The 19,629-nt window shown below is 32.2% G+C and overlaps 1 protein-coding gene across 9 annotated transcripts in view; it reads left to right on the forward strand.

Annotated features, from left to right (window-relative positions):
• The window catches only part of Pals2 (protein associated with LIN7 2, MAGUK p55 family member), a 162,160-nt gene that overhangs the window by 89,045 nt on the left and 53,486 nt on the right, over positions 1-19,629 (forward strand). For 5 of the 9 annotated variants that reach the window (XM_015490139.2, XM_015490136.2, XM_015490134.2 and 2 more), the window contains exon 2: positions 4,210-4,328. In XM_015490139.2, coding sequence (XP_015345625.1) covers positions 4,212-4,328 — 117 coding nt within the window. In that variant the 5' untranslated portion in view covers positions 4,210-4,211. Of the gene's footprint in view, positions 1-4,206; positions 4,329-19,629 lie in introns of those variants that run through there. The other 4 variants (XM_048786345.1, XM_015490133.2, XM_015490135.2 and 1 more) reach the window with 1 other exon arrangement.

Here is a 19,629-nt window from a genome sequence, read left to right on the forward strand (position 1 = left end):
TTCTCTCTCTCTCTCTCTCTCTCTCTCTCTCTCTCTCTCTCTCTCTCTCTCGGAATTGAACCCAGGGGTGCTCTACCACTGAGCTATATCTCCAGAGTCCATTTTATGTTTTTACTTTGAGATAGGGTTCTGCTAAGTTATTGAGGTTGACCTTGAACTTGTGATCCTCCTGTCTCGGCCTCCCTAGTTGGTGAGTCCTCTCTCTTTTCCTTTTCTCTCTTTTTTTTTTCCTTTTTAACTGTGTTTCTTTGGAGGTTAGTGCTTCAATCTGAGTCTCATTCTTGATGCTTATTTGTTGATTCTTGATTTATTCAGATTTAAAATTAAAGAGCCTAGGTTAACTATATAAGATTTTCTCCAGCTCTAATAAGAATTCCTTTTATATGTCATCAAGTCTAGGTTCTGATTAAAGGGTCTATCCTCCAATGATTATAAAGGAAGAATGGAATTTGCAGGTAGTTTACCTTTGAGTTCTGAGACTTTCCCTTTTTCCTGAATCTCTTAAGTAAATTTGGGACATTTTCCCACCTCTTTTCAAGGCCCTCACTGCAAAAATTTTCATTTTTTCATTTCGATTTTCATTTTTTACTTCATATATGAAGCTATTATGTACACTAGAATTGTCTTGTGGTTATCCAAGTCTGAGCTATTATATACTTTATCATTTTGTAATGTTAATTCTTTCTCATTACTTTTCTCTCCCCCACTCCTTTTTTTTTTCTTACCATGAATGTATTTTTTTCCCCCAAATTTGGTGAAGAAAGGACTTTGGTGGAATAAAAGGCAATTATTTGCATTTGAAGGAAAAAAATAATAGGAGGGATTTCAGTTAGAAAGTAACACCTCAGACTCTGTTGTTCATAATATTGGTGAGAAACTCTGCAGATCTTTTTAGTAAACTTGGAACAAACCCATTTATCATTATCCTTTGTTAAAATTATCTCACATTTTATCTTTTCATGTGCTTTTAGGATAATACAGTTAAAAAGAACTATGTATTATATTTTGATTGAAAGTCCACCCAATGTTCAAATTAGTTACAAATGATTGTCAGCCTTATAACATTTAGGATTCCCTTTCTGGGACATAGGATATTGGCAGATGTGTCAGAGTTTTAATTAAATTACTTTTGATAAAGAAGCAGTTAAAATTTATCTTCAAAATAGCCACAGGTATATTTCATAGTCACCAGCATTTTTCTACTTAGTTAATTAAGCACCAATAAAACAATAAACAGTTGAATTACCAATAATGAAGATATATTTTTAAAATCTTCAATACAAATGGAGATTTAAAAACATACCAGATAGTTGAAAACACTAAAGGATTATTGTTAATGTGGTAGCTGTGTTAACAGTATTTTGTTATATTTTTTTAAAAGTGAATTTTTCTACATACACACTGAGATGTTATCTGGGATTTGCTTCAAAGTTGTGTGAGGTAGAAAGTATATACGAGTGTGAAACAAGATTGGTCATAAGTTGCTAAGTTAGAGTTGATAGTTGTTGGATTCATTATACTATTCTGTTTCCTTTTGTATATGTTTTAAATTTTCCATAATAAAAAGATAAATATAGAATGCCAAAGGAAAGAACTATAAGTAATTATGACAAGTAGAGCTAACTACATTGATAAAATCAGGGCAAAAATACTTTGCAAAATTGATTCTGTGGTTCCCTGCCTGCTTAAAAGTAAACTTTGAACTCAAGCAAAGTTATTAAGTAGGCTTTCTTATATTCTTCACTTGATTTTAGCCAAAGGCTGAGAAACAATGTTTAAAATATTGTTTATTTCCTAGTGTCTTCTTTCATCTTAGTGTAGTGTGGTTTTCCTCCTTCTTGGTTTAAGTGTACATTGTGTTGCCATTCACCTCTTACTTCTCTTTTCCTTTCTTCTCTTTTCCTTTTCTCTCCTTTCTTTTCCTTTTTCCTTTTTCCTTTTTAGCTGTGTTTTTTTAAATATAGAGTAGGAGACCTAGAGGTGAATCTGTACAAATAAAAGCACAGAATAATGTTTTGGGAGGGGAATCATGGATAGAAGTCAAGAAATATAGCTAACAGAGTATTAGAAAAGTATTTGAGCATTTGGAAGAATACTGATAGAAATGTGATGATTGCTGGAACATTTGGAAAAAACTCAAGAGTTCTATATGAAAAGAACTGTTGATTTTATTAAAAATTCAAGGTTGGGGAAAATAGGGCAGATAAATGATTATCTCCAGTGACCCACCTCCTACCATCCACACCCCACCTGCCTATAGTTACCACCTAGTACAGTAGTCCTTTCAAATTAGGATGGTTTGGTTACAACTCTTTTAATATAATCATTTCATCTCTGAATATTTGTGCCTTGATACCGCTTTTGGGGGACACCTCATATCCAAATGATAACACACTGTTGGTTTTATTTTAATGAAGATAAGTATTCTAAAATTAACTGCAGTGTTAATAAATTTATTTTAAAGTAACATCAAAATGAGATAAAACTAAAAATTAATTCTAATAAAATTAAACTATAATATTGATTGAGGGAGGGATCTAGCTTTATTGTCTTACATGTGCATTTGTCTCAGTATCAATTTTGGAAAAGACCATTTTTATGGGATTGTTTCTGGACTCTTGTTACTTGTATATATGTTAGTACCACACGGTTTTAATTATTATTGCTTGTTAGTTTTGAAACTAAAAGATGTGTATTTCATTCTTCTCACTAAAGATTATTTTTGCAATTCTGAATCCTTTGTGGTTCATATGAATTTTAGAATCAGCCTGTCAATTTCTGTAAAAAAAAGACAGCTGTAATTTTGAGATTTTGATAGGAATTACATTACATCTGTACATCAATTTGGATAGTACTGCCATGTAAGCAATATTAAGTATTTTAGTCCATGAACATGAGATGTTTTTCCATTCATTGAGGTCAACATTCAATCTTTATAAAATTTTTTCATAGAATTTTAGTATGCAAATTTTATGGGGGTTTTTTTGGGGGGGTTACATTATTGTTCAGCTTTTTTTTTTTTGAGGCTACTGTAAAAGCAGTGTTTTGTTTTTTGTTTTTGGATTATTTGTTACTAATGTATAAAAATACATTTGATTTTTGTATATTGATTCTCGTATCCAAAACTTCAGTGAATTAATTTATTTATTCTAATAAATATTTTGTGTATTAGGATTTTCCATATGGAAGATCATATTTTCAAATAGAGATTGTTTGACTTACTCCTTTTTCATCTGGTTGCCATTTATTTATTTGTTTTGCTTATCTGCCCTGGCTAGAAACTCTAATACAAAACTGAAAAGAAATGCTAAAAAAAAAAAAAATGGGTAACTGGTTTCTTATTCCTCATCTTCAAGAGCAACCATCTAGTCTTCAAAGTTTGCTTCAGGTTGTTGTGGATGTCCTTTAGGAGATTTGAGAAATTTTTGTTTTACCCCTAGTTTGGTTATTAAAAAAAAAAATTTTTTTCTCCTGAATCATGAGAGGGCTTTGGTTTTGTCAAATGCTTTCTTTTTTGTCTATTGAGATGGCATTTTTTTTGTCCTCAGTTTCTTGGTATATTATATTGATTGACCATTTTGTGTTCATATATTGGACCATTTTGTATTCCTGAGATAAATTGAACATGGCATTTGTGTACAGTCCTTTTTACATGTTGCTGGATTCACTTTGCTAGCATTTTATTAAAGGTTTTTGCATCTGTATTCATAAGGGATATTGACTATGATTTTATTGTGATGTCTTTATCAGGGAAACTGGTTTCACAGAATGAGTTGTAAAGTGATCCCACTTCTTGTATATATTTAGAAGAATTTGTGAGGAATTAGTTTTAACTCTTTATAAATGTTTGGTGGAATTTGTCAGTGATGCCTCATTCTGGGCCTGTGGGGAGTTTTTTGATTACTGACTCACTCTTCTTATTTATTTATTATTGACTCAATCTTCTTATTTATAATATAAAGCAAATGCAAATTCTAACATGTATAAGGTGTAGTCTGATACAGCCCAAATTGCATATAAATTTTTATCCTGTTACGAATGCACAAGAAGTCAACTTGAAACTCATACTCTTTAACTATTTCGTTTTTAAAATGTGATTTTTCAGAGTGTTATTAATGTCTTTATTTGCATTATTTTATAATCGTTGGCTTAGAATTTAAGTGGTTTTGTTTTGTTTTATTTTGTTTTATGTTGCTTTTATCTCAGCAGCAATGCAGCAAGTCTTGGAAAACCTTACGGAGCTGCCCTCATCTACAGGAGCAGAAGAAATAGACCTAATTTTCCTCAAGGGGATTATGGAGAATCCTATTGTAAAATCACTTGCTAAGGTATATTGGTTTATGCATAAGATTATTGGATTATGTTGGAAATCGTTTTTATAAAAGTCTTTTGAGATACTACTATTTTAGAACTTGGTTGATATGCTTTAGGCATAGTTAGCCAGTAGTAAGTAACCCTTATCACATAATGAAATCCTAATGTGGGTGAAAATCAGGCCACTTTTGCCCTTTCTGTTCTTCTTTAAATACAGAATGAAATAACACTAGTTTTTGGCCTAACGCATTTAAGGTTTAGAGAGATCACAGGAGCACAGTCTTAAAAAGATTTTGGTTCTACCTCTAGTTTTAATAAATTAATATTTTAATTGATTATTTTCTTTTACATTATCCACATGTACCTTTTTTCTCATTTTCTTAACTTCCTTTATGTAGTACATTTAAAATTTTTCTTTTTTTGCATAAATTTGACATTTTAAGTCTGTTTCTGTAGTCAACTCTGGAGCAGCCTTCTTACTTCATTCATAAATAGTTTACAACCATTTTTAGTGTGGGGGGGTCCACTTTTATTTCATTTATCCTACTTCCCCATATGATTATTAAGTATTTCTGAAGTATAATCCCTTCTACTTACCTCTGCTCTCCCATTCTTTACAGTTGCTCAAAATGGTTCTGGCTTCCAACAACGTATATGACATGCCTTCTCTGACCTCTCCTTCATATAGTCACTTCATTCTTTTTTCTATTGTATCCCTAGAATGTTGATTATATCCTCTCCTATGATCTTTTGAAGGCCAGTCTCTTGTTCAAGACTTCTAGAAAATCATACCTTTTACGAAGTATTCCATTAATATGAATTAGTAAATGATACAGATTTTTCACATTGTTCTTGCAGTTACTTGTGCTAAGGTCATGTTATAAAGATACCTATGTAGAAATGAATCCACTTGCAGATTGCAACAGGATTTTTTATTTTTATTTTTATTATCTTTTATTGCAGTTTTCCCAAGTTTATTACTTATTCCTATATTTCAGTAATAATAGACAGGATATTATTTACCTTTATGTTCAGACTTCTTGTCATTAATCACTTCACCTTGTTGAGATAAAGTAATAACTTCCAGGGCTTGTTAAAATAAGCAGGAGTGTTTAAGTCAATATTAAATAGCTTACCATGCATTTATATTGGTACTTTAAAAATAGTTTTTACCCTTTCCTTGATGTCAAACTGTTATTATTTTTTATTTCCATGAATCAGTTATCCCCCTATCCCCAAGTTTATTTAATTAAATGGCTTTTGATCTATAGATTTATAAACTATAATAATATTGTGTAAGTCACTTTACAGCATGATTATAGCTTATACAGGTCTTTAAAATATTTTAAAATATTTTTTTTAAATGTTTTGTCTTTGCAATAGCATTATGAACTTAAAATATACTATTTTATATTTGTAAATTGAAAACTAAGACTCAAAGTAGGCAAACAATTTGATTAAGGTCACTTTATTAGTAAATGCAAGAGGTAAGGCTTAGAGCAGTTGTTCTGGCTTTAAATTCTGTATTGTATCTACTGAAATACAGGTGTTGGGGTGTGTGTGTGTGTGTTCATTTCTTAACAACCTTTATGTATAATTTTTTTATTAATTTTGCCATTGATGATGACCTTCCAGAAGGTCATCTATTCATTATTATTAGCAGTTGAAATGACTGGATAACTTTTGAGCAGGTAAATTGCAACTGTACTCTTGTTAATGAAAAATGAAATAAAAAAAGAATCATCATATAATATTCAATATTCAAGCAGATTTTCCGTAAATAAAAGTAATGCTAGCTCTGTATTCCTAAAATGTATATAAAGAAATTGCAGGAGTAAGAGAAGACTTCTACTTCCAAGAAAGGGATACTGAATCACAGGCCAGTGCTTTCAATACAAGTAGAAAACAGAGAGGCGTGCATTGCTAGATATGCTGAAAGGTGAGAAAATATGACCAATAATCAGGAGAAAACAAAAGAAGCAGCACCATAGATAGATTGGACTTTGTAAATAAGCATTTTAAAATTACTAATATATCTTATATAATAAAGTTACTAATATATTAAGTTACTAATATATTTTTAATAGAAGAGAAAAACATGGAGACATTTAAAATATTATTAGAAAATCTGAAGTGAAATTAATTATAGACATTTTAGAACTCATTATTTAGGACACAGTATTTGAAATTAGCTCGTTTGATGTGATTAATAGAAGACTAAACATAGCAGAAGAGGGAATTAGTGAATTTCAATAGAAAAATCCAAACAAAAGTGCAGACAAAAGAATGGAAAAACCAGGAAAAAAAAGAATATGTGAAGTATAATCAAAAGATCTGACATACATGTAATTAATATCCCAGAAAGGGAGGGGAGGGGGATGAAGAAATATTTGAAAGTACAATGGTCAAGAATTTTCAAAACAATAGCATTAACTGTGACAGAGTCAGGAAGCCAAGTAAACTTTTGAACAGGAGAAATATAAACACATAGCTAGGAACATCATAAACTCCTAAAGCTCAAAGATAAAATGAAAATTTACAAACAACCAGAAGAAAAAAGACACATTACCTTTAAGAGAAAATAAGAATAATGGGTAATACAGAGTATGTTGGCGCATGTCTTTAATCCCAGCAGCTTGGGAGGCTGAGACAGGAGGATTGCATGTTCAAGCCCAGCCTCAGCAATTTAGCAAGGCCCTAAGCAACTTAGTGAAACCTTATCTCAATATTAGAAAAATAAAAAGGACTGGGGATGTCGCTCAATGTTTAATCCCTAGTATACCCTGTCCAAAAAAGAATAATGGGAGAAATGAAACAGAAACAATGAAATTCATAATATAGTAGATTGAAATTTTTAAAGTCCACCCCCCAAAAAATTACACTGCCACTTTTGCATTCCTTATCTAGCAAAAGCAAACCCAAAATGTGAAATCCAAAAAGAGTTTTTTTCCAGACAGACAAAATCTAAAAAAAAAAAAAAAAAAAAAAAACCTTTTAAGAAGCACAAGAAGGCTAGAGTTGTTGGCTCAGCGGTAGACCACTCACCCAATACATGTGAGGCCCTGGGTTGGATCCTCAGCACCACATATAAATAAATAAAATAAAGGTATTGTGCCCACCTACAACTAAAAAAAATATTTAAAAAACACAAGAGAAAGTCTGGCAGAAAGGATGACAAAGGAAAGGGAATATTAATGGATAACTACAAAATAGTTTTGATTTTAAGATGAAGTAATAATGTCTTATGACATTTTATAAAACACACACACACACACACACACACACACACACACACGGAGATGGTAGTCCAAAAGGAGGAAGAGACTTAATTATCAAATAATTGTTAAAAGGACTGGGGATGTCGCTCAATGTTAAAGCTACGGGATTTATCCAAGAAGAGATAAAAGTACTGGCTTAAGTAGACTGTATATATGTCAGGGATGCATATCAATACTTTAGGTTAAAAACCAAAAGTTACAAGAGTTAATTTATTTCACCCAAGTCATAAAGGAGAAAATATAGTTTGAAAATATTCTCACTCACTCCTGAAAGAACTAGAAAAGTTACCCAAATAAAGAGGAGAAACCGTCTTCAGATATTGAGCAACAGATAGCACAGGATTGTGATCCCTAGAGAAAGGAAACAATTGAGGTGGACATTTTGAAAACATCTGGGGTAATTTTTAGACAAACACAGCCCAGTAGTTTTGACAGTACTTGGAATTCTGCAGGGTCTAGGCTAACTGGAATTTATGGAGCAGAATATCAGAGAAGAGGAAACTGAACACAGAATGAGCTTTGGAATTCTACACAGGGATGTCCTATATCTTTGGCTGAGTGACCTGAACATGTTTGCAGTGTAAACCTCCTCAGTCTCAGGAAAGATCTACTGGAAATTAGTATGCCAAACAATTTCTGGAGCTCACCAAGGACAGATAATCATTAGAATTCCTGCTATCCTGAATATCTTCACAATACACAAGACACTGGACAGAATTCATATCCAGCATATTATAGAGAGTGGTCTTGGAAACTGATTATATATATATATATATAATTTTGCAGCAGAAATAAACTGAGAATCTATAACAAAGTCATTTGGAAAACCAAAAAATCCCCAGACAGTTGGAAATTAAATAGCATTATTCTTCTAAAAAACCATTAGTCTTGCCTAGGGATGTATTTCAGTGGTAGAGTGTTTGCCTAAAATGTCTGATGCCTGGGTTTTCAATCCCCAGCACCTCAAAAAAAAAAAAAAAATAGACATAGTAACTAAATAACTATGAGTCATAGAAGAAATCACAAAACCTATTTTTAATTGAATGAAAATTTTAAAAAGACATGTCAAATCTTATGAAGGTACAATCAAACAATACTTAGAGGAAAACACCTATATTGAAAAGAACAATATTCCAAATCAGTGATCTAAATGTCAGCCTTAATAAAAATATAAAAAGAACAAATGTAATCCAAAATATTCACAAAGAAGTAAATGATAAAGATAAATGTGGGCCTAAAAAGACAAACTAGAGAAAAAAAATCAGTGTAACTTCGATATATCAATAAAATTGATAAAACTCTATTTAGACACAAATTTCCAGTATCAGGAATGAAAAAGAGAACATCACTACAACTCCAACAGACATTGTAGGGATAATAAGAAAAATAATGAGCAACCTTTTGACAGCAAATACAACTTAGATGAAATTGATTAATTCCTTGAAAGACACAAAAGTCCCACATGAGAATAGATAACCTCAATAGCCCTATATATATATTTTTAATTAAATATTTGAAGTTTCTAATCTTCCTTGAAAAGAAGCTCCAATTCTAGATATCTTCATCAATAAATTGTATCAAACAATTAAGGAAGAATTATATTAATTTTGTATGTTTTTTTCCAGAAAAAAAAGGAAGGAAATGAAACACTTCCTGTCTTGTCTTATGAAGCTAGTATTATGTGATTATTAAAACCAGCTGGTGAACACAGATGTGAAGTTCTTAAGAAAATATTAGCAAATCAAATAATACCAAAATACAAAAAAGATTATATTCCATTACCCAAATGTGTTTTGTTTCAGAAAATGCAAGATTGCTATAACATTTCAAAACTGATCAATGTATATCACATGTTAACAGACAGGATGAGAAAAAACATTTGATCAGTTAATATTTTCAGTACAAGAATTTTACAAAATTGAACATCCAGTTCTAATAAAAAATTCACCAAACTGGGAATAGAAGGAAATTCTCTCAACCTGATGAAAAGCTTCTATTTAAAATTTCCACAGTTAACATCAGAATTCATGGTAAAAGATAGAATGCTTTTAAGATCAGAGGCCAGGTGAGGATATCCACTTTAATCATTTCCAATCACACGTACAATGATGGAGTTCTAACTAGTGCAAAAAGCCAAGGGGAGAAAAAACCAGAAAAACAGAAAAGAAAAGGCATACAAATTGAAAAGAAAAATAAGCCATCTGTATGTAAAGACGACATCAGCAGTGCTGAAAATCTTCTAGGATTAGTAAGTAGAACTGTTATATAAATTTATGATGATCAGGGATATAAAATCCTCTATATAAATCAATTATATTTCTATATATTAGCAATAAAAAATGGTAATTGTAATTTAAATAATTAGGTATAAATTTTTTCACAATATGTACAAGACCTATAAAATGAAATCTAAACATTACTAAAATTAATGTTTTAAACATTAATTACATTAAAATTAATGTAATATTACTGAAAATTAAAGGTTTATACCCATACCTATAATGCATATAGATGAAGTGATTAGAACGCTCATTATTCCTAAGATGCCAGTTCTCCCACACTGATTGATCTATAGAAACGCATAATCCCAGTCAAAATTTCAGGAAATTGATATTACTAAGATTCATAAAGAATCTACACTGACCAAAAAATTTTTGAAAAATAACAATTTGAGGTTTTTCTCAATCTGATTTCAAGAATTACTGTGCCCCTATAGTAAAGAAGATAATATAGGATCAACATTTATATCAACGGCACAGAATAGAGTCCAGAACGAGACAAAAACATACTGTGAACCAATTTTTTTTTAATGGCTTGGTAATTTATTGGAGAGATGTGGTCTTTTCAATAAATGCTGAAAATTAAATATGAATATCATCTTTTATGTAAAAATTAACTCAGATTACTGATCTAAAAATAAGAACTAAAAATATCAAAACTTCTAAAACAACACATACAGAAAGCTTTTGTGACTTAGAGTTAGACAAAGCCTTCTTTAAAAATTGTCAGTTAATAATTGTATATATTTGACCTGTACAGCATATTGTTTTATAACTTGTATACATTGTATGACTCAGTTGAGCTACATAACATAGGAATTACTTCACGTAAGACTTCTTAGAACAAGACATAAAAAGCATGAAACATAATAAAAAAATTTGAGCAATCAAATTTTATCAAAATGAGAAACTTCCTCTTCAAAAATGCTGTTAACAAGAAAGGTAAGCTGTAGACCAAGAGAAAATATTTGAAATGCATATCCTGGAAGAGAACCTGCTTTTTCATTGCTGGTAGTAATACAAAATGGTACAACTGCTTTGGAAGACAGTCTGACAGTTTCTTAAAAAGGTAAACATCGTCTTACCATATGATCCAGTGATAACACTAATTGGTATTTACCTGAGTCGACCATTTATATGCACACAGAAACCTGCACACAAATGTTACTGGCAGCTTTATTCATAATTGTCAAAACTTGAGAGCAACAAAGATGCCCTTCAATAGTTGAATGTTAACAAAATGTGGTTCTACATGTTACAAAATATTATTTGGTGATAAAAAGAAATAAGCTATCAAGGTGTAAGAGAACATGGAAGAAACTTTAGTGCATATTATTAATTGTAAAAAGCCAGCCTGAAAAAACTTCATACTGTAGGATTCCAACTACCTGACATTCTTGATAAAGCAAAAAGTAGAGACACAGTATGTGTGTGTGTGTGTGTGTGTGTGTGTGTGTGTGTGTGTCATTAGTGGCCAATATTTTAAAGGGAAAATGGCAAGAGAGGATGACTAGGTAAAACAGGGTGGGATTTTAGGGCAGTGAAGTTATTCTGTATGATATTGTTAAGATGGATAGATGACATGCACTCATCAAATCCATGGAACTATACAACACAAAGAGAGAACCTAATGTAAAGTATGCTTTAGTTAATGTATAAAAATTGGTTTATCGATTGTAACAAATGTACCACACTAATGCAAAACGTGAATAATAAACTGTGTGTAGGGGCAGGGAAGAGTGGATATATGGGAACTCTCTGTACTTCTTAATTTTCTGTAAATTTAAAAGTTGTTAAATAAGTCTGTAGACTACATTAGGGTTCACTTTCTGTTGTACATTCATATAATGTCTTTATCTGGTTTTGCTACTAAAATATTATGGCCTAACAGAATAAATTAGGAAGTATTCTCTCTGGTTCTATCTTCTGTAAGTGATTGTAGAAAACCAGTATATTTTATTTCTTAAATTGGGTCAATTTGGGGCTTGAGGCTTTCCCTCTGGGGAAGTTATCAATTATTGATTTAATTTCTGTAGCAGATAATAATAATCATAGCATCCATATCTCCTTTGTTAATTTTGGTAGGTTGTCTTTTTCTTTTTTTAATTTATTCTAATAATACATTATAGTAGAATGCACTTTGACATATTGTACACAAATGAGCACAACTTCTCATTCCTCTGGCTGTACATGGTGCAGAGTCACTCCAGTAGTATAATTCATATATGTATATAGGGTAATAATGTCTGTTTCATTCTACTATCCTTCCCATCTCCAAAGCCCAATTCCCCGCTCTACACAAAGTTCCTTCATGCTTCCTGCCCCTCCCCACAGCATCCACTTATCAGAGAAAACATTCGGCTTTTGGTGTTTGGGGATTGGCCTGTTTCACTTAGCATGGTGTTTTCTAGTTTCATCCATTTACCTGCAAATGCCATAATTTTATTCTTCTTTAAGGCTGAGTGATATTCCGTTGTGCATATGTACCACATCCATTCATCTGTTGAAAGGCACCTAGGTTGGTTCCATAGTTTATTATTGTGAATTGAGCTGCTATAAATATTGATGTGGCTGCATCATTGTAGTATGCTAATTTTAAGACCTTTAGGTATAAACCAAGGAGTGGGATATCTGGGTCAAATGGTGGTTCCTTCCATTCCAAGTTTTCTGAGGTATCACAATACTGCTTTCCGTAGGGGTTGCACCAATTTGCAGTCCCACCAGCAATGTATTAGTGTATCCTTTACGCCACATCCTTGCCAACACTTCTTACTGCTTGTATTCTTGATAATTACCACTCTGACTGGAGTGAGATAGGTTGTGTCTTTCAAGGACTTGGTCCATTTCATCTACATTATCAAATTTGTGAGCATAGAATTCTTCATGTCTGTGGCATCAGCAATGGTCTCTTGTTTGTGATATCAGTCAATTTATGTCTTCCTTTTTAAGCTACTAAGGGGTTTATCAATTTTGATGTTTTTAAAGAACCAAGTTTAATTGCATTGGTTTTTCTCTGTTAATTTCTTCTAAATTTTATGAATTTTCTTCTAATTATTTTTGATTTAATTTTCTCTTTTCTTGAGTTTAGAAGTATAGATTGTTGATTTTAGGCCTTCTTTTCTAATATTTTTTTGTTCAGTGCTATTAATTTCCTTTTTAAACTACTTTTGCTGCATCCCACACAATTTTATAAGTTGTATTTTCATCTTCAGTTCAAAATTTCTTATAATTTCTCTTAAGACCATTTCTTTGACTCATGCAATATTGAAAAATGTGTTTTTAGTCTCAAAATATTTTAGAGGTTCCCAGCTATACTTCTAGTTCTGTTTTGTTAAGGTCAGACGGCGTACTTCATAGAATTTTTATTCTTATAAATTTGTTAAGGTGTGTTTCATGACTCAAACTGTTCTAGTTTGAATGTTCTGTGTAACTGTGAGAAGAATATATACTCTATTGTTGCTAAATGAAGTATTGTATGGATGTTGGTTAGTCTGATTGATTGATGGGATCATCCAGTTTAGCTTAGTGAGTTTTTTGCCTGCTGGATCTGTCAGTTGCTGATAGAAGGATATTGAAGCCTCCAATTATAATAATGGATTAATCTATTTTTCCTTGAACTCTGTAAGATTTTGCCTCGTATATTTTGGTATTCATTTGTTAGGCACATGGATATTACAGACTGTTGTGACTTCTTGGAGAACTGACCATTTTCATCACTAACAAATGCCCATTTTTGTTCCTAGTGATTTTCCTGTTTTGAAGTTTGCTTTGTTTACAATTAATATAAGTAATACAGTTTTCTGCTAACTGATGTTAACATGGTTTCTGTCTCTCCATACCTTTTAATCTACCTGTATATTTTAAAGTGTTTCTTTATAGACAACAAATACTTGGGTCTTGCTTTCCTAACCACTTGTTGTTTTCTAGTGTGTTTAACTCATTGATGTTTTTAGTGATAATTGATAGAATTGGATTAATATCTACAATATAATTACTATGTTCTAATTATTGCCCTCATTCTTTCTTTTCTTGGTCTGCCATTCATTTCTTACCTTCTCTGTTTTAACTGAGCATGTTAATAATTCGTTTCATTTTTCCCTCCTTTCTTAGCATATCAATTATACTTTTTAGTCCCCCCCCCTTGATTTTGCAGTATATACATTTATGGCTAATCTAGATCCACTTCCAAGTAATACTGTATCAACTCATGGGAAATGTAGCTACTTTATGACACGATATTTCTAGTTTCTCTGTCCTGTCTTATAATATTGCTGTTGTTCATTTCACTTATTCATAAGCCATAATTAGCAGATTTATCATTGGTGTTCAAAATCTATTAAATATGAATAAGAAAATAAAAAGAAAAATACAATTTTCTTTATGTCTTTTTTCTCTCTAGTGGTATATCTTTCTATAGATCTGAATTTGGACCTATACCTTTTTTCTTTTTAAAGAACTTCATGTAATTAAAAAGAAATTTTTTTAAAAAAGGAATCCAGATAAACTCTGAAGTTTCTTTAATAACATGTGTTGCTTTCTTAGTTTTGACAAAAATCATGTGGAAACTTGCACATTGACAATGTGGGGATTGGATGAGGGAGATGGAGGAATTTTTTTTTTTTAAGGAATTCTCTATACTATATGTTGGCAACTTTTCTGTAACTCTAGAATTATTTCAAAATTACAAATAACTTTTAAAAAGAGAACTTCATTTAATATTTATTGCAAGGCAGGTGTGCCAGTGACAAATTCCCTCAATTTGTGTTTGCATTGTGAAGTGTTTATTTCTTCACTTTTGAAGGATAATTTCAGTGCATAGATAATTCTAGGTTGATAGATGTGTTAGTTTTCCATTGCTATGGTAAAACACCTGAGAAAAATAATTCAAAAAGACAAATGATTTATTTTGACTCATGGTTTTGGAGGTTTCAATCTATGGTCATCAGGTTTCATTGCTTTTGGACCTGAGTGGAGGAACAACATTATGGCAGTAGTGTGTGAGAGCAAAGCTGTTCAGCTCATGGCAGCCAGGAAGAAAAAAGAGCTTACTATTATAACAAAGTCCCTTCCCTTTGACCCCATTAATCTATGGATCCATGAATAGATTAATCCATTTATGAGGTTAGAGTCTTCATGACCTGGCCACCTCTCAAAAGCCCGCCTCTGAACTGCTTTGTGGGGACCATCAAGCCTTCAACACACAAACTTTTGGGGGACATTTAAGATTCAAACCCTAATAGTGAGTTGTTATTTTTTTCAGTGCTTTAAATATTGTACTTCATTCTCTAATTGCTTTCATAGTTTCTGAAGAAAAGTCCGATGTAATTCTTATTCTTGCTTCTCTATACATAAGGTGTTTTTCACCTTCTCTAGCATTTTTCAAGGTTTTCTGTTTGTTTTTGATTTTTCTGCAATTTGAGTATGATATGATGCCTCAGTTTAGATTTTTTTTTTTTTTTTTTAGTTTTTATCTTTCTCAGTGTTCTCTCTGCTACCTGGATCTATAGTTTTTTGAAAATCAGTTTTTCATGTAATTGTTTCTTTTCTTTCTCTCTTCTTCTAGTATTATGATTTTATATGTATCTGTACCTTTTTCTGATTGTCTCACAGTTTTGGTTATTCTGATCTGTCTTGTTTATTCTTTTCCCCTTTGTATTTGAGTTTTAGGAGTTTGTATTGCCATATGTTCAAGTTCATTGATTCACCTTTGAGTTGTGTCTACTCTGAGCCTACTGAAGGTGTTTTGTTATTTTTTTTTCATTTATTACAATGTTTCTTTTTTCTAGTAGTTCTGTTTGATTTTTTTTTTTTTTTTTTACCGTTAGAACTTCCAGTTTTCTCCTTACATTACCTGTCTATTCTTTCATGGTGTCTCCTTTCTCCATTGGAGCTTAGCATGTTAATCATAGTTGATTTAAATTCCCAGCCCAATAATGCCAATATTCTGCCATATCTCAGTCTGGTCCTGATGCTTGCTGTGTACTTTGAGACTGAGATTTTTTTGTTTCTATTTTGTTTTCTATGATTTTTGTTGAAAGTGGGACACAATATGTTGGATAAAAGAAACTGAGATGAACAGACTTTAAGTGTGAGGTTTTTGTCTGACTGGGATCAGGTTGTAAGTGGCAGAAGCTAAAATTTCCTTTGATGTCCTTCCTTTTGTCTCCTGTGTCTGGATTTCCTAGAGATTTTTTAAATAAAGTTTGAGATGTGCAGCTATTATTGATGTGAGGCACAAGAGGGAGAGAAAGGGTTCTGTTGATTAGGTTTGAATCTTAGTTTGTTTTTCCCCAACACAGGAACCAGGAAACGGAGTTGGGACAGAAATTGGGATTTTTCTTCCCTGCTGACTGCTTAGGTTCTGATAAAGTAGATTCCCTTGAGGACAAATCTTAAGGGAAACCAAATAAATGCTCAGTGAATTTCAAAATGGCTAATTTCCCCTTTCTCCTCCAAAAAGCATGAAGGATTTTCCCTCCAGTTTTCATTGTGAGAACTTGGTAGGTGTCTGGAAGGTAAAAGAAGAGTGTGAAGGTCCCCCTAAGACTGAGCCAGCCCTGCCCCCAATTTCTTTTCTTTATTTTTACTCTCTACCTTGTAAATACTGAGCTCCAGCAGTTCAAGTAATTCTCAGTCTTTTTAAGTTTTCCTCTCCCAGTATTGATTGTAGTAAAGGTTTCTGCTTACAGGTTTCTGTTCAACTAAACTGTGATTCTGTGTTTTCGTTTTGTGTCTCCGGTTTGAGGAATAGCAATTATCCATGTGACCTTAATTTCTCTGGTGAAGCTCAGAAGAGTTGTTGATATTTTTTTTGTTCAAATTTTCATTGCTATGAAGACAGAAGAAATGCTTTCTAAGCTCATAACATTCTGAATCACCTTTGCTTTTGGCAGCTGAATAATATTTCTTTGTTTGGCTATATCCCACTTCGTTCATCTGTTCAACCACTGATGGACATTTGGGTTGTTATACCCTTTGACTATTATAAATAGTCATCCTATAAATATAAATATAGCACTAGTGCTACTAAAAATATTCATGCACAAATTTTCATGTGGACATATGTTTCAGTTTTTTTTGGACATATACCTAGGAGTAGAATTGCTAGGTCATATGGTAACTGATTGTTTGAAGATCTGCCAGACTATTTTCCAAAGTGAATGAATACATGCTTTATAGTCTTACCAGCAGTGCTGAAGAATTCTCATATCTCCATATTATCTCTAATACTTGTTATCTGAATTTTTGGTTCTAGCCATCCTTATGGTTTTGAAGTTCTATGTCATTGTGGTTTTGATTTGAATTTCTCTCATAACTAAGGATATTGAGCATCTTTTCATGCATTTAATGACCATCTGAATATATTCTTTGGGGAAATAACTATCTATTCAGATCCTTTGCCCATTTTTTCATATATTTTTTAAGTTGTGTTATTTTTTCGTTGTGGGATTCTAAGAGGTTTTTTTTTTTTTTTTTTTTTTTTTTTTTTACATTTTCTAAATACAAGTCCCTTTGAGAATTCTCAATCAGTCGTCTTTCAACATTCTTCAGAGTGTCTTTTTGAAACACAAAAGTTTTTTTTAATTATTTTTTCTTTATATCTTTCATGAACAATTTTTTTGTTCTTTTTATTTAAACCTGACAGTAGAATATATTTTGAATATATCTTAACATATATACTTGGGCTATAACTTTCCATTCTTGTGGTGTACATGATGTAGAGTTAATACTGGTTGTGTATTCATATGTGAACATAGAAGTTATGTCTGATTCATTCTACTGTCTTTCTCATTCCCATCCCATGCCTCCTGCCTTTAGCCCATATCCCACTTTCTGTCTAATCTGGAGAACCTCCACTCCCCCACATTTATTGTAAGTGAGCATCTGCGTATCAGAGAGAACATTCGGCCTTTGGTTTTTTGGGATTGGCTTATTTCACTTAGCATAATAGCCTCCAGTTCTATCCATTTACTGGCAAATGTCATAATTTCATTCTTCTTTAAGGCTGAGTAATATTCCATTGTATATATGTACCACATTTTAATTATACATTTATCTGCTGAAGGGCACCTATGTTGGTTCCATAGCTAAGCTATTGTGAATTGAGCTGCTATGAACATTGATGTGGCCATATCACTATAGTATGTTGATTTTAAGTCTTTTGGGTATATACTAAGGAGTGGAATAACTGGGTCAAATGGTGGTTCCATTCCAAGTTTCCTGAGGAATCTCCATACTGCTTTCCATCCTGGTTGCACCAATTTGCAGTCTCACCAGGAGTTTATATGTGTACATTTCCCCCCCATGTTCTCACCAACATTTATTGTTACTTATATTCTTGACAATTGCCATTCTGACTAGAGTGATATGAAATCTTAGTGTAGTTTTAATTTGCATTTCTTTTATTGCTAGAGATGTTGAACATTTTTCATATATTTGTTGAATATTCATATTTCTTCTATAAAGTGCCTGTAGAGTTCCTTTAATCATTTATTGATTGGGTTATTATTATTATTATTGGTGTTAAGTTTTTTGAGTTCTTTATATATCTTGGAGATTTAATGCTCTATCTGAGGTGCAGATGGCAAAGAATTTCTCTCATTCTGTAGGCTCTCTCCACGTTCTTGATTAGTTTGATACCATTCCATTTATTGCTTCTTGATTTTACTTTTTGCACTTTTAGAGTCTTGTTGAGGAATTTGGTTTCTAAGCTGACATGATGGAGCTTTGGGCCTACTTTTTATTCTAGTAGGTATAGGATCTCTGGTGTAATGCCTAGATCCTTGATCTACTTTGAATTGAGTTTTGTGTAGGGTGAGAGATAGGGATGTAATTTCATATTATTGCATATGGATTTCCAGTTTTCCCAGCACCATTTTGTTGAAGAGGCTATCTTTTCTCCAATGTTTCTTTTATGGCACCATTGTCTAGTCTGAGATTACTGTGTTTATGTGGGTTTGTCTCTGTGTCTCCTATTCTGTACCATTGGTCTTTGTATCTGTTTTGGTGCCAATGCCATGCCATTTTTGTTACTATAGTTCTGTAGTGTAATTTAAGGTCTGGTGTTGTGATGCCTCCTGCTTTGCTTTTCTTGCTGAGGATTGCTTTGGCTCTTCTGGGTCTCTTATTTTTCCAAATGAATTTCATGATTGCGTTTTCTATTTCTTTGAAGAACATCATTGGGACCTTAATAGGAATTGCATTAAATCTGTATAGCACTTTGTGTAGTATAGCCATTTGAACAATATTAATTCTGCCTATTCAAAAACATGGGATGTCTTTCTATCTTGTAAGGTCTTCTTCAGTTTTTTTCCTTAGTGTTCTGTAGTTTTCATTGTAGAGGTCTTTCACCTCTTTTGTTAGATTGATTCCCAAATACACACACACACACACACACACACACACACATATATAAAGGCTATTGTGAATGAGATAGTTTTCCTTGTAGTTGATTCATCACTACTGTGTAGGAACACAATTGATTTATGGGTGTTAATTTTATATTCTACTACTTTGCTGAATTTATGAGTTCTAGAAGTTCTTTGGTGGAGGTTTTTGGGTCTTCTAAATATAGAATCATGTCCTCAGCAAATAGGGATAATTTGAGCTCTTCTTTGTATCCTTTAATTTCTTTTTTCTGTCTAATTGCTCTGGCTAGAATTTCCAGAACGATATTGAATAGAAGTGGTAAAAGAGGGCATCTCTGTCTTGTTCCAATTTTTAGAGGGAATACTTTCAATTAAAGTTTTTAATTTGAT

This window comes from Marmota marmota, unplaced genomic scaffold (assembly GCF_001458135.2).
Source record: "Marmota marmota marmota unplaced genomic scaffold, marMar, whole genome shotgun sequence".
NCBI lineage: Eukaryota > Metazoa > Chordata > Mammalia > Rodentia > Sciuridae > Marmota > Marmota marmota.